Source organism: Acipenser ruthenus, chromosome 9 (genome assembly GCF_902713425.1).
Source record: "Acipenser ruthenus chromosome 9, fAciRut3.2 maternal haplotype, whole genome shotgun sequence".
Classification (NCBI taxonomy): Eukaryota; Metazoa; Chordata; class Actinopteri; order Acipenseriformes; family Acipenseridae; genus Acipenser; species Acipenser ruthenus.
The window spans coordinates 27,450,953-27,467,192 of NC_081197.1; the positions used below are offsets into that span (position 1 = coordinate 27,450,953).

General features: G+C 41.9%; 1 protein-coding gene across 18 annotated transcripts in view; it reads right to left on the reverse strand.

The window, feature by feature from the left end:
- The window catches only part of LOC117405836 (E3 ubiquitin-protein ligase MYCBP2), a 116,618-nt gene extending 113,143 nt beyond the window's left edge, over positions 1 to 3,475 (reverse strand). For 14 of the 18 annotated variants that reach the window (XM_034923705.2, XM_034923698.2, XM_034923700.2 and 11 more), the window contains exon 1: positions 2,709 to 3,475. In XM_034923705.2, coding sequence (XP_034779596.2) covers positions 2,709 to 2,977 — 269 coding nt within the window. In that variant the 5' untranslated portion in view covers positions 2,978 to 3,475. The remainder of the gene's footprint in view (positions 1 to 2,708) is intronic. The other 4 variants (XM_034923713.2, XM_034923711.2, XM_034923710.2 and 1 more) reach the window with 1 other exon arrangement.
- Positions 3,476 to 16,240: the final 12,765 nt, after the last annotated feature.

Here is a 16,240-nt window from a genome sequence, read left to right on the forward strand (position 1 = left end):
AGATTTCTAAACAACATGAATGAAATGGCTTTGCCACACATAAAAGGCAAGGGTTTAATAAACATTATATGATTCCTGGAGGGGAAAAAGGATTTTGCTGTAAAAATGAAAACAAAAACTACAAAAATTAAATAAAATCAGTCAATCTGATTTCTACTACAGACGCAGAAGAATTTTTCATTCTAATACTAGCATTCATGCTGTTGCCTGGCTCTGGAAGCAAACATCAAATAAGGTGAACTTGAATGAAAGAAATAGAAGTGCTGAATAACAATACAGCTGGACCGATAACATTACCAGACAGTTTGTGCTTGAACAGGTAAACGTCCTCCTTCAAGCACAAACAGGTACAGTAGGTAGAGGTAAGTAATCTTACTGCACACTTTTAGCTACTGTAATTTGAGAACTGCTTCTAAAATAATGACAAAACTCAAAAAGGAATTTCTAGAAGTTGGAATATGTTTCAGAATCTGGCTGTATTTGGAGGCATCGTTTGCCTGCCTGTCACATTCATTTTTTAAATATACCTAGAGAAGCTCCAATTCAATAATGAGGAAATACTGTAGTTTAGTACAAGCGATTGAAAGTATTAGAATCTATGATTTACATGTGCAAACATACTGTTGGTCATGATCAACTATTTCACGTTACTGAACAGCTACCATTTTTAATGTACTAAAAAATGCCTTTTTTTACAATTATTTAAGGAACTGTTTTAAAAGGAAGTGTACTTAAGCTTTATTTAAAACGTGAGCAACAGTGAGGTTGTTCTCTCTACTACAGTATATGCATGGTTGATGGTAAAATGTTTGTTTTCAGTTACATTTTCAATACTGGGACAACTGTATTCAAGAGCTGTTCTTCAGTTCTTGACTAGCATTGACAAACTATTCAAATAGTATTAAATAATATGTGCAAATCTTAAAAGTAATATAACAGAAATATGATGCAACAATACATCATTACAGAGGAATAAACAAGAATCAATAGTCAGATCATATTTGACCACTACATACCCCAAAATGTTGGCATATTTAAATTCCTGTCTAACAAGCTCCAATGTTCCATTTACTGACAGAAGTGGATGCAGAAATTTCAAAGCATCACCTCACCGCTACTGCTGACTAGCTGTATGCTACAAAAGCCCATGATGTCATCACATTACAGCTAACTGGTTTCTTTCTTTTACATGCTGTATAAAGCAGACCAGTTTATATTTTTGTACTGTCAATATGTACAAATGTTTCCAAAAAAATAGACCTGTGTACAGAAGAGAATCGAATGATTAGTTACCAACGTATTCAATAAATACGTAGTAACCCATGGATTAAGATATGAAACTAAAATAGCAGTTTACACTTTCACAAACTGAATATTTTTCGCCATGTGTAGTCCAAGGGGGCATTTTATTGCACTTGCACAAATACAACAATCCCTTTAATTAAATCTTTGCGACCACTGATAGATACACTTGACTTCCGCAGTACATCATCCAGTTGATCTATTTAAGAGCACATCCCTACATGAAGGAACTGACAAACAAAGCTCCACCCAAGTAAAACCCTGCATTACAATCTGAAATTCGTGTACCCTTGGAGGACACATAATGAGAAACAGGGTAGAAAATAATAGTTTTCAAAAAAATGGTTTCCATCTCACCTATGTGAATTTGACTATATTATCAATGCAATAAATGTTGACACGTATGAAAACAAACGTGACGCCAAATAACGTCAAAATGTTTATAGAACGCGGATTCTCCAGCAGCTTTTCATTTTGATGCAACGCTGCCCTTAGTGTACTCAAATTATTTGTAGTAAATATGTGCAAGGGTTTTTTTTTCCTGCGTGTCATTTGTTAAATAAATAAATAAATAAATAAATAAATAGAGGGCTATATTTACGCTTTAATTTTATGAACATGCATTCATAAGTTGTTGGCAAACGTTTTGGATGCTAGCAGCGCAGAAGCAATTGCGAAATACATAGCTTTATCATCGCATAGCAGGTTTCGCCAGACCAATTTACAAAAAGGCCTTCACACATTGGAAGCAATAACATGTAGCACCGCTATTAAATTGTGTTGTCTCAGCTATTCCGTTTCATACAAATATAGACAATGCCCATATACATTCTGCAGGTAAAAATGACATGTTTATGATAACCATTTGTACTAAGCAGAAAGCCACAAAACGTTTTCACCCAGCAGAACGCACCCACACTGTCAAGAGCCAAGCCTTCTTCCGGGTGCATTGTCAGGGTAGGACTGGTAACTCCAGCTCCATGATGCTAGGCCCGCACTGCTTTTATTATTTTTTTTACTCATCAAACATTAATCAACATATATTGTACAGTATTCGTGGTAATATAAATTGTATCAATGTAATGACATACACAAACGTTAATTTTACATCATGTTTTGTCATTTACGATTTACCTACAGCTAAACATCAGTGTGCAACGTTCTTGGTGTGACACTACACACTTACCAATCCGCATACACACAGAGAAGAAAATACATAAAAGGGTGTACAGAATTATCAAAATGTATACAAATACCTATTACATATTATAATACGTATGTGCTATGGTTACAAAGCTGGGCGTTATGCATAATAATTGTGGCTTCATACATAGTCCACATTTTAAAGTGTTGGCTTAGTTATATTCAGTAATGTATGTACTGTCTATTTTTATGTTTACACTCACCTTCCCTGATTGATCCCTTGCTCTTTGTCGCTGATCGCTGCAGTGTATATTCTTCGGTATCTCTCAGCCAGTGCTCTCCCCGACAGAAGCAGCTGGTACCGACCCCGGCAATCTGACTGGGCCCCGATACCGGGACACCCACCCATACCTGGTCCAATGCTAAAAAAATCCGAACCAACTCCAGAACTGACCCTGTCACCCAGCCCCACAGAGGGCGCACAGGATGACAGAAGCCCACCAGTCCCTGCTGCAGAAGCAGCAGCACACATCACCCTTGTACTGTAGATCAATTCATATATTATAACAAAATAATTATAAATAACAGATCGTTAAGCCTGTCAGTAAGATCACAGTACAACTACAGGAGATATCGTTTAAATGTCGCCACAAAAATTATTTCATCCACAAATCTCCAAATGAAACGGCAAAAAAATATATACACTCCCTTCTGCAAATACGAAATATCCTTTCTTTTCAGCACGATAATGTAATAATTATTTCCGGGACTCCGCCATTTCAAGCCATACTGTCTCGTTTCCTTGTCCGACAGTTGCCCTTTTTTAATTTCGTGGCGTGTCCTTTGTTTTTGTTTGTTCCTTGTATTTTTCTTGAACCCGGACAGGCTGCACCCTCAGTGCTGCCATCTTAGCTTCACCATCCTTTCCTGCTTTCACTGTCAGGCATGCTGGGATAGGTTTCCATCTAGACTCAGTACGGCAGTACTCTCACTAGGGTAGACTGCAACAAGATTGTAACCTCGTAGTAACGCTCAGTTGTCTTTCGGTTTCACCCGTTTTCATCTAGAAAATAAGCTATATTTATTTACTAAATCATTGATGTTTCTTAAATCTGTGGACACACCATGGAATAAACATAAATCAGATTAGCCTAGGCTAACCCTTAGTAATGTCCTGAGTGGTCACCTTACTTTTTAATATATATATTTTAACAGAACAAATGTAAATAATTCCCAGATCCTTTCCTTTCCCGCATCTCAGAATGCCTCTCGTCTATCTCAGTGTGGACGCATTCTCACCCCCTGAAACTCAACCTCTCTAAATCTGACTTCTACTTTCCTTGTGCTTCTTCTCCCTCCTCTGACCTCTTCATAATCTCTCTCCATCTTCTTCTGCTAAAAACCTAGGTGCTATACTTGACCCTACTGAATCCGTCCTTTTCTCACTACTTATTCCACCCAACTCCTGGTCCAATCCTTCTGCTGCCTCCTCAAGACCCCCATGTTTAGACTGCACTTGTATATCTCTTGATCTACCCCTCCTGCTATGCACTGGACTTGCCTGACGTAAACACCACATTTCTAAATCCTTACTTGTTGTATCCTAGTTCATATTGTATTTTAGTAGTATTATTTGCACTTATCTTGCATTATAATCCTCTACTGCCCTGTAACACCTGTAAGTCACCTTGGATAAAGGTGTCTGTCAAATAAATAAAATATAAATAAATCAATAAATAAATAAATAAATACTAAAAATAATAATACCTGGACAGGGTCAGTTATGAGGACATTTACACTACTTGGATGCCAACGAATAAAAGATACGGAATTCATTGCAAATGTATACGCATAGAAACATGCGTACACATGTTTCAGCCACATTTAGTGAATAAAACTGTGTTTTGGAAAATATTAAATGTCCCATTTCATTTCTGTAAAAGGTTTAAATTTGAGTTTTCTTTTTGTATAACAGCAGAGGTGAGGAGATTGATGCCCTGTGCTATTCATTTGTGATTTGCAGTGACTTCAATGGCCACTATTATGGATGGTAGAGGAACCGGTTCTTGGAGAATAAACACAGAATACAACACAGAGATGCAAAGCTAGTGAATATTGTTAGACAATACATTATATATTGTGCATTTTATAACAATACAAACATAATTATTCTAGCTAATAATAATGTCAATTATTTCAGTAAATTAAAAATAAAATGTTCTCATTTGTTTGTAAAAATGTACCATCCTACAGTTAATTGTTTACATTATTTATTTATTTATTTTTATTGTATCAACTGGAAGGAGCAACTCAGTGCTTTATAAACAGGTGCAATTGATTTGAAGACAGCAGATGTTGGAGAATTGATTAATGAATCCATGGAACAACGGTAACATATTTAATTTACAATAGGGCATTCCCACCAGTGCTTGAGACCAGAACTGAGATTGGACAGCACAGAATGTATAAGACAGCACTTAGGTCAGAATCTCTGATTGGGTGTTGGCTGACAGTCCACGGTGGATCATAGTTCATGCCTTACACTTCTACTGCATACCTTATTGAACTCCCTAGACAGGCTGGAATGCTTGAGGCTGCCTATTGTCTTGCAGAAGAAGGACAGGTAACCTTAGATTCACACTGGCTATGTATTGCACTTGTCACCTAAGAACAACCAAACACCCAATGAGGTACATTGCTACCCCCTGTCTACTACTACCTGTAACAGGTTGCAGGTTGACATAAAAGACCCCTCTAGAGGCAGGGTCAAGGTACATTGTCACCTTTCATTGATTACCTACAGATAAGCCACATCCACTGTACAAAGCCAGCATTCAACAGGGACAGCTATTAATGGTGTAGCCTATTTGTCAATATCAATAGCCTCCAAACCCAGTGGCCTACAACAAGAGGAACATGAATTCAAACACAGCAAATATACTCATAAAACCTGTCTAACATGGAGTAACAGTGGCAGAAGCAATAAAGCCCTAGCCACACTAAATATGTTATCACTTTGAAAGCAGCTGTTTAGGTGCAAGTCTTTTTCCCTCTTGGAATGGGGTGTTCTGTGTATTTTACATTCATACTGAAAAGTCTTATTCCAATTCCCATCTAATCATTTAACATTTTAAAGGAGATGTTTGTCTTTTTCCAGTGCAACTTCCACTCACCATTGGGTTCAATTGTTGAGATCCTGCATTTACACAGGTACACACAACACATCTTGACAAAATGCATTCTTTAGAACTGACAAAAGCTTTTTAACTGTCTTGCCTTTTTAAGATGTATAAACCTAATAACATCCATCCTCTTTCTGTAAAATGAATATTATAACCAATCCGTTTTTGACTTAATTTTTGTTTACTAAATAAGGTTATTTATTACTGAGAGATAACCATTTGGAAAATGGTTATCTCTCAGTAATTCCAGGCTGATTCCAGTTTCTTACTCTTTGCATTTCAGCTTCCATGGCAACCATAACAAATTAACAATAATTGGCTATTCACAATAGCCCTGTAGTGTTGAACAATTGTCTGATTTTGGGATTTCAAAAATACAAAAAGCACAGAATAACCAATTTTATTTCCACTGCATATTTCATTTTTTTGTTTTAAATGATTACACTCAAAACATGAAAAACACTACAGTGTCTGGTAATTATACAGCTCATATCTCCTGACAGTGAAATAATGTGGGGGCAGGGGAAACTGGAAACCTATTCCCTTTGAAATAACAATGTCATGTATGGCTCTGCATGAAATTACATCTTAACCTTCAAAAGAACACCTGGGGTGTTTGCACACTCCAAGCATTATGTGTTGTAATTATTATCTTCCACTAGGTGTTCTATTGAAGGGTAACGTCCAATAAAAAATAACATTTTTAAATAAAGTATTTTCACAAAGAAGAAGAAGACGAAGAAGAAGAAGAAGAAGAAGAAGAAGAAGAAGAAGAAGAAGAAGAAGAAGAAGAAGAACACAATATATCAATCTATCAACTGAGTAGAAGAATTTCAAATATATCAATGTACAATAAATGTTGTTTATTGAGTTTGCGTTATATTAAATAGACTTGTTTAATGTATCAGAAACATATACACTGACATACAATTCCACATTTTATTTTATTTTTGCATGTCTGTTATTATCCCACAATCTACTGATAGCTTTTCTTTATACACTAAGATAACATGAACATATTTTACATCAAAGAGGAAGCAGATTGATTAATCTGGAAACTTGACCCTTGTCAGTTTTAATTTGAAGTGATCAGGATGAAGCCTCCTCAGAACAGGGGAGTCTAATCAGCTCTGATTTAAAAATGTAAGTAGACACAATGCAAACATATAGAAGACATGGCTAATTTATGTCTGTTCCCAGTGGAGCCACCTGAGCTGCAGAGTATACAATTTAAGCATTGTTATTTAATTTTAATGCTGCCTTTGAACAAGTCTTGTTTTTTGATTTTTTATAGCGGGTGCCCATGCCACCAGGTTGTCCTTCAATGTAATGGCTACAATGACCAACATGTACATCAAGGTAGTCTCCCGGTAACATTTGAACCCCCCCCCCCCCCCCCCCCCCCCAAAAGGCCTACAACCCTGGACAAGACACACCTGTTTCCACTCGAGCAGTACACCAAGAGCTACACTCTGTGGTGTTTGGTAGCAGTTCATTCTAATTTCTGCCTCTTCTATGTACCCATTCTCCCATAGCTCATAAAACGTTAAAAGAGTTATTTTTATGTTGTTCATTTTTCATGTCAATGACTACAGTTTAAGTTGAGAACTACCTACGTTTATGAAGACAAGCAATAATGTGAAAACCCTTACTAACGTGTTACCAACTAACAACAGTTACTGCAAAATGCACAGGTGGAAAATACATTTGAATTTGTCCTAGTACTTTTACGTATAGTTGCTTGCATACAAATACCTCAACATGTTTTATATGGAGATGAAACCCCTCTGCATTTTATTCCACTTTTTAATTTAAATGGCCTAGAAATGGGGAACTCTCATTATTTACCTCACATGTTTGTGGTGCCTCACTAGATAATTGGATGTGTCATGACAAGTTGCAATTAGTTTTATTAATCACTAAACATGCTTCTGCTTGTTCAAATTGCCCAAAATGATCACAGTTCTACAAAGAGTACTGAGAATAATTATTCGCTTGCTTTAATATTATCCTTTTCCCATATAAACTTTGATTTCTTATTAATATACGCATTATTTAACATGCTTTATCCGTTTTTAAATAAACCACTAATTTCCTAAAGAAGATTCAGTTTGTATTCTGTGTTGTGATTGTCTTCTTATAAGTTTAAACCTAACCCCAAGATTTAGAGTTAAGGATACCCGACTGGGCTGGTTTGTTTTTTTTCTTTGTTTTGGTTTCTCTTTGTACATTGTCATTTTACTTAAAAGACGGTCTGAAAATTCATAATTTTCATTGGTTGAGTCCTTAGTGAACAACTTATTATTTTATTGAACGCCTAAGCTTTGCATAGCATGACATTTCTGTTACTTAGCTATACATTTCCTACAGTAAATTGAGAATCATTTCAAACTATTCTATAAATGGCCTTGGGAAGCCTCAATCAATCATATGGATCAATTTCAGTTCACCTCACTCTGACTGGGGCTAAGCTCATTCTCTTTACAAAGACCACACTCTGTTGTACTGGGGTTGTTATCTTGCCATCCGCCACCAAATAAGGTCTGCCGAGCAGAAATGAATGACAGGGACAGTGACACCCACTTGTCATTTTAATGGGCTGCAAAGAGGAATTTAAAGGGTCTTTAATTTATCTGTAAACAAGTGTTATTTTGAAGAGGTGGATAGTATGTGGGCCTCCTTTTCTTGCAACTGGTTTGATAAAAAAGGATTAAAAAATATGTATTATAAGCAAGCTACTTTTTCTTCATGTGGGCAAAATAAAATATATCTCAGTATGTATCTGCTAATTTAAAAATACCCCCCCCCCATTACATTCCATTAGAAAGATGATGCAAAAGGCACAGTTATTATCCATCATTTCTGGAAAGGATCATGGAAAAATAAGGTTTGATTAAATTAAGCCACCTTCAAGGTTTTCATTATGTGAATCCTAATCTAAGGATTAGTTAAGTAGCCTACCTTTTACAGAACCTATCCATTATACTAAAGCTTTTCTTTTCTGTGTTTTTGAATAAACTAAAAAATAATGCATTCTTCTGGATACAGAAGGAGGGTGGGGTAGTTGCACTCCTGCACTGAAGTGTAGTGAGCCTGTCTTGAAACCCCATGTTAAAGTCCTGAACAAATAAATTAAAAAAAAATGGATTGCAAAATACTGCTGCTTGCAGCAGTCAGGAACTGTGACATAAATACTCCCACTGCAGTTCTTAAATGAATTAAGTGGTCTAGATTTCATTTTGGATTTGCTTGAAGGGTTCATATTAAAACATGAACAAAAAAAATACAGCCTGGGTTTCCAACAACTGCACTGCTTATATATGTCCTTGTGACAGAAATACAATGATTCTTGGTTGTAAATCTCCCTCCCGACCTGTGAGGGCGCTAAGCAGCAAGAACAGAGTTCCCTGGACGGGCTGGCCTGACAGTTCTTTCCCAGGGTTCAAGGAAAGTCGGCCAGCTAGGAAGGGGGTGAGACTCCATGGCAATAACGCATTGACCCGGAATGGAAATGACGTGGCAGCCGCAGATTGGAGAGGCGGTTGCACTAGTTTACCAAGGGGTTATGTGTGACAGCATAAAAGGGGACGGAGAATTGCAATCTGTTCCTTCACTTTTGTTTATGCACATGAACCTAGAAGGATTGTGAGAGACACCAGTTGTTTATTGTGACTAAAATCGTGAGTGTTTGTTTGTTTGTCTATCATTGTCTTGTTTGTGTTCACTAGACAGCTAACACGTTCCGGAGCTGTCGCTGTGGGCCAGCACCTAAAACCAAAACAACACAATTGTCACAAATATAAACTTGTGTCACCCACCATGAGCACTGCTGCACACAACCCAGGCTGGTGACCATATTTGTATTATTGTGGGGCGGATATTGTTTATTATTTGGGACTGCAATCCCCTTGTTATTTATCCTGTGCAGTACACATTGGTGTGTATTGCCGGGGGGATTATTGTTTGGTCGCCAGACCTGGAAACTATAAATAAAATCCTTTCCAAACCGGATTACAATTATCTCTGTCTGCTTCATTCATGCACTGCATCACTCCTGCACCTGTATCCACTCAGCCACCTGTTCACACAAGGTGCCAGACACGGGACATGGATCGTCACGCATTGGCAGAGCTGCTGGAGGTGCTGGACAGCAGATGGGAGTCAGAGGAGAGAAGGAGGGAGGAGCGCTACACAGCGCTCATTGAACAGGTAGGACTGGCACTTTCCACAGCACCAGCCCCTACAACAGCACCAGCAATGTCGGCACCGAAGGCTCAGGCGATTTGCGTTTGAGTGGCTGGCCACCACCTTGTCATGGCTGTGGGAGTTCTGGGCGAGCCAGCTGGGACCCTGCCTAATCGGGGAGTCTCAAGCAGCCTACCAGGCTATGAGTGACCTGAATGCTGCCAGTTACTATCTGGTTAAGCTGGCCATTCTCCGCCACAGACCCACCGGGTACGGATCAGGGAGTATCGAAGATCCCCAGAGACACGTCCCAGGGTGGTTGCGAAGCGGTTGTGTGACCACATGGTACACTGGCTGACCCCCGAGAAGAAAACCAACCTGCAAATGGGGGAAGCAGTGGTTGTGGAGCAATTCTGCCATGTGGTCGCCACCGATACCCAAGCCTGGATACGGCACCACAACCCTGACACCCTGGAAGATGTTGTGAATCTGGCCGAGGATTTTGAGGACTCCCTAGTGTCCACCCAGACCAAGATACTGTTGGTTCCCACCCTTCGGAGCAGCTGAGCCCCTCCTCTCTCTTCTCCGCCACCACCACCACCACCATTAGCCCCGGGACCCAGACCTCCAAGCGCCGACACCAATGGGCCCCCGTGTCTCCTCTTTATGGAGACCAAGGTTGGCCCCCAGCTGGGGTAGAGCTGCTGCCCCTGCCCCATTGCCATTCCAGAAATGGAACTGATATCTAACTAATGCCCCCTCTGTCCCCCCAACTTGTTTTAGGTGTAACCAACTGGGACATCTGGCCAGGTCATGCCCCACTGCAATGGAGTGTGGCGTTGCTACGTGCAATTAGGCACCAGAGATAGGTAAGTGCGGGGAAAATGGTCGGGACAGGCCTTGTATGATTGATGTGGTTTTAGGGAATGTGAATGAGAATCATGCATTAACAGACCTTGATTAGAACAGCTCTCTTGGGCGTTGTGTTGAGGTCAGGTGGCCATCTCCTGTATCCATGGAGACACGGCGGCATACCCCACACTAAAAATGTACTTATAGGCAGGACCGATAAAATGTCACCTGATAGTAGAGGTGGCGGAAAAGGTTGCCACACCCAGTTATTCTGGGCCGAGACTGGCCAAAATTTATGCAAATAATGGCAGTCTCAGCCGCACACATAAACATGGCAGAAAAAAAGAAAAGGGAACTAATTGGTGATGTGTTTCCTTTTCAAGCTGAAATGTTTTCTCTTATTTTCTGTCCTAGAAAAACGAATAAAGAGAGAAGGACCGCAAAATGGGAGGGAGCATCACTGAGACAAGGCTGGGGTCTGGTGGGAGAGTGCTCGGATGGTAACAAACGCCAGTCAAAGGGAGTTGGAACGCAGTGTGACCGAGAGGGCGAGGTTACTGGGCCATCTAGGGCAGATGCTACTCCAGCCCCTCTCAATATACCGGCCATGTGGTACTCAAGCGCGGACTAGTGTGGGGCCAACATAATGACCCGTCACTAGTGCACGCTTGGGGGCAGGTCCTGTCTATTGAAGGTAAGAATGTTGATGGCGCTGGGGCGCTAGTATTTCCACACTTCAGTATCAAGGGGCAATTGTATAGGGTAAATCTAGCCGTGGGCACAGGACAGCCTGTAACACAATTATTGGTTCCCACGTCTTGTCGGACAGAGGTCATGAGGCTGGTGCATGATATCCCTTTTGCGGGGCACCTTGGAGCTGACAAGACAAGGGAATGGATATTGGCTCATTTCTATTGGGTAGGACTTCATACTGATGTGTTGAAATATGTTGCCACATGCCTAGACTGCCAGCGAGTAGCGCCGGTTCGAGTGCGCCCCGCCCGTTTGGTTCCACTGCCGATTATTTCCACCCCCTTTGAACGCATTGCAATGGACATAGTGGGCCCTTTGCTAACTTCTAACTCCAGGTATACGCATATATTAGTAGTGATAGATTATGCAACGCGATACCCGGAGGCAGTTCCATTGAGGTCCACTAGTGCCGCTGCAATAACCACAGAGTTAGTGCAGATTATAGCTAGAGTAGGGATCCCCAAGGAGATCTTGACTGATCATGGAACCAACTTTTTGTCTAACACGTTACAGCAGATATATAAAATATTAAAAATACGTCCCATCAGGATATCTGTTTATCATCCACAGACAGACGGTTTGGTGGAATGATTTAATCAGACCTTGAAGCAGATGCTGAGACCTTTTGTAACACAAGAGCAAAAACATTGGGCATCGCTTCTTCCCTACCTCTTTTGCAATGAGAGAGGTGCTGCAGAGCTCAACAGGGTTCTCCCCCTTTGAGCTCTTGTATGGCCGACCGCTTCGCAGCATCCTCGATCTGTTGAGAGAGGTTGGGAGGAGCACAAAGGATCGTCCAAGTGGTCAGCTGAGTGTCAGGGGGCGTTTGATACGATTATGCGTAAACTTTTCCAGGCCTCCACCCTTATAACACCTGATTTCACTAAGAGATTCATCCTCCACACCGATGCGTCTGATGTGGGTTTGGGTGCTGTCTTGTCCCAAAAGGTAGACAGAGTAGAACACCCGATACTGTATCTCAGTAAAAAAGATGCTGCCTCGTTGAAAAGGAGTGTTTGGCCATTAAATGGGCTACTCACTCTTTACGATATTACCTGCTGGGACATTCATTTTATCTTGTCACAGACCACGCCCCACTCAAGTGGTTAAGCACAATGAAGGACAGTAATGTCCAGATAACTCGGTGGTATCTGGCGTTGCAACCCTTCAGGTACCACATGGTACACCGTGGGGGAAAGAACATCAAAATGTGGATTATTTTTCCCGGGAGGGGGGAGTAATGGGAAAGATAGATTTAGCCAAGTGTTCCTTCGGCTCCACTCTGAGCGGTGGGATATGTGACAGAAATACAATGATTCTTGGTTATAAATCTCCCTCTCAACCTGTGAGGGCGCTAAGCAGCGAGAACAGAGTTCCCTGGATGTGCTGGCCTGATAGTTCTTTCCCAAGGTTTCAGGTGAAGTCAGCCAGCTAGGAAGGGGGCAAGACTCTGTGGCAATAGCGCATTTACCCGGAAGGGAAACGACAAGGCAGCCGCAGATTGGAGAGGCGGTTGCACTTGTTTACCAAGGGGTCATGTATAACAGCATAAAAGGGGATGGAGAATCGCAATCTGTTCCTTCGCTTTGGTTTATACACATGAACCTAGAAGGATTGCGAGAGACCCCAGTTGTTTATTGTGACTAAAACCGTGTTTGTTTGTTTGTCTATCATTGTCTTGGTACACGTTCTGGAGCTGTCACCGTGGGCCAGCACCAAAAGCCGGAACAACACTTCACAACTGTCACAAATAGAAACTTGTATCACCCACCATGAGCACTACTGCATGCACCCAGGACTGGTGACCGTGTTTGTATTATCGTTGGGCGGATATTGTTTATTATTTGGGACTGCATTTCCCTTGTTATTTACCCCGTGCAGTACACATTGGTGTGTATTGCCGGGGGATTATTGTTTGGTCGCCAGACCTAGAAACTATAAATAAAATTCTTTCCAAACCGGATTACAAGTATCTCTGTCTGCTTCATTCACGCACTGCATCACTCCTGCACCTGTATCCACTCAGCCACCTGTTCACAGTCCTTCACTCTCAACCAAGGATGTTGAATATTCATATCTATCTATCTATCTATCTATCTATCTATCTATCTATCTATCTATCTATCTATATATATATACAGTCACCTCCAAAATTATTGGCACCCTTGATAAAGATGAGCAAAAAAGGCTGTATAAAATAAACAACACAGGTAATGAGATATATTTTATGCTCAAATATATGGGAAAACCATATTATTTTATTCTAATACAATTGCTCAGAGAAAAAAGGTTTTTATTAACAAGTAATAAAATGTTTTCTCAAAAAGATAGGTGTCAGAATTATTGGCACCCCTAAAGATTCTTATAAATAAAATCAAACAAAATTAAATCTGCATTAACATTCTACTTCTTTAAGTTCATCTCAGTCTTAAGGAACTGTATTGTGGCCTTCCATGGCTTCCTGTTTCACTGGGGTATAAAAATGAGGTAACACGCATATGAAATCCATTTGTCATCCATCACCATGGGGAAAGGCAAAGAACTCACAAATGAAAAGAGACAAATGGTTGTTGACCTTCATAAATCAGGCAATGGGTACAAAACAATAGCTAAAAAACTAAATATACCACTGTGACAGGCTGACCAGGGTAAGGAGACTCAGAGTCAGGATGTGCAGGGAAAATAAAATACAACCAAAAGACAAACACAAAAACAGGCTTTAAACCCTATACAAAAAGAACCACTCACTCACTCACTCACTCACTCACTCACTCACTCACTCACTCACTCACTCACTCACTCACTCACTCACTCTCTCTCTCACTCACTCACTCACTCACTCTCTCTCTCACTCACTCACTCACTCTCTCACACACATCTTCTCACTCTCACAAACACTCACCAACTAACATACCCAACCACTCCTTTTTATACAGGTGCCTGGGCTAATTGGGCAATTCGCACCTCATTAGCCCAGGCACATTCCACACATTCCTCACAAAAACTCACTCACTGAACCACACCCCAAACTCACTCATATCCACTCTAAACAATACAAAAACACAAAACCACCACAAAATAGGCTGCACCCCATCACACACCTCCCTTCCTTGTGCGCAGCACAACATGGCCTAAATGGCCACCTCCCCCCTTAAAGTCCCCAAATCGTCTCTTCTGGTGCTGGGGTGGAGGTGGTGGTGGAGGCAGAGGCAGCTCCTGCTGCTCTGCTCCTGGTGGTGGAGGTGTTGGAGACATAGGCAGCTCCTGCTGCTCTGCTCCTGGCGGTGGTGGAGGTGGTGGAGGCAGAAGCAGCTCCTGCTGCTCTGCTCCTAGCGGTGGTGGAGACAGAGGCAGCTCCTGCTGCTCTGCTCCTGGTGGTGGAGGTGTCGGAGATAGAGGCAGCTCCTGCTGTTCTGCTCCTGGTGGTGGAGGTGTTGGAGATAGAGGCAGCTCCTGCTGCTCTGCTCCTGGCGGTGGAGGTGTCGGAGACAGAGGCAGCTCCTGCTGCTCCGCTCCTGGCGGTGGAGGTGTTGGAGACAGAGGCAGCTCCTGCTGCTCCGCTCCTTGCGGTGGAGGTGTCAGAGACAGAGGCAGCTCCTGCTGCTCCGCTCCTTGCGGTGGAGGTGTCAGAGACAGAGGCAGCTCCTGCTGCTCCGCTCCTGGCGGTGGAGGTGTTGGAGACAGAGGCAGCTCCTGCTGCTCCGCTCCTGGCGGTGGAGGTGTCGGAGACAAAGGCAGCTCCTGCTGCTCCGCTCCTGGCGGTGGAGGTGTCGGAGACAGAGGCAGCTCCTGCTGCTCCGCTCCTGGCGGTGGAGGTGTTGGAGACAGAGGCAGCTCCTGCTGCTCCGCTCCTGGCGGTGGAGGTGTTGGAGACAGAGGCAGCTCCTGCTGCTCCACTACTGGTGGTGGAGGTGTTGGAGACAGAGGCAGCTCCTGCTGCTCCGCTCCTGGCGGTGGAGGTGGCGGAAAGGCTGCCGACTCCTTCGGTAGCGGTGATATAGAGGCTGCTGGGGGACACCAGCATCCTGCCCTTCTCCCACCCAGAAAAATTCAGGGGGTTGAGCCTGTAACTCCTCCCCTTCTGGCCCTGGAGACTGCAGCCAGGCATGCCCATACCCCTCACAGCAGGCGCACCAGTCTGGGGGAATTTCCGGACATCCCCACCAGCGGTGCTCCTCCTTTATTGCCTGCGTGATGTACCTTACACTTTTCTCTATTAAATGTCATTTGCCATGTGTCTGTCCAGTTGTGAATGCTGTCTAGATCATTTTGAATGACCTTTGCTGCTGCAACAGAGTTTGCCACTCCTCCTATTTTTGTGTCGTCTGCAAATTTAACAAGTTTGCTTACTATACCAGAATCTAAATCATTAATGTAGATTAGGAATAGCAGAGGACCTAATACTGATCCCTGTGGTACACCACTGGTTACCTCGCTCCATTTTGAGGTTTCTTCTCTAATCAGTACTTTCTGTTTTCTTCATGTTATCCACTCCCTAATCCATGTGCATGCATTGCATTGAATCCCTACTGCGTTTCCATAAACTATAATAAGCTATAATAAACTAAACATTAGCAGTTGTGTGACGGATGTATGGACAGAGAGATAGACACCCCCCTATTCCCCAGAGTCTGATATTATCAATAACTCATGGTTAATAATGTCAATAGCAAGTTTCATGACAATTGGATAAGTGGCTTTCTAAATATATGTTAGGTGTGACATTCATACTGTCCTTACAAGCGCTTCCACAGTATGTCCTTTGCAGGGGATTTCATCCCCAGAGTGGATAATAATAACATTAGTAAAACCCGAGATTCGAA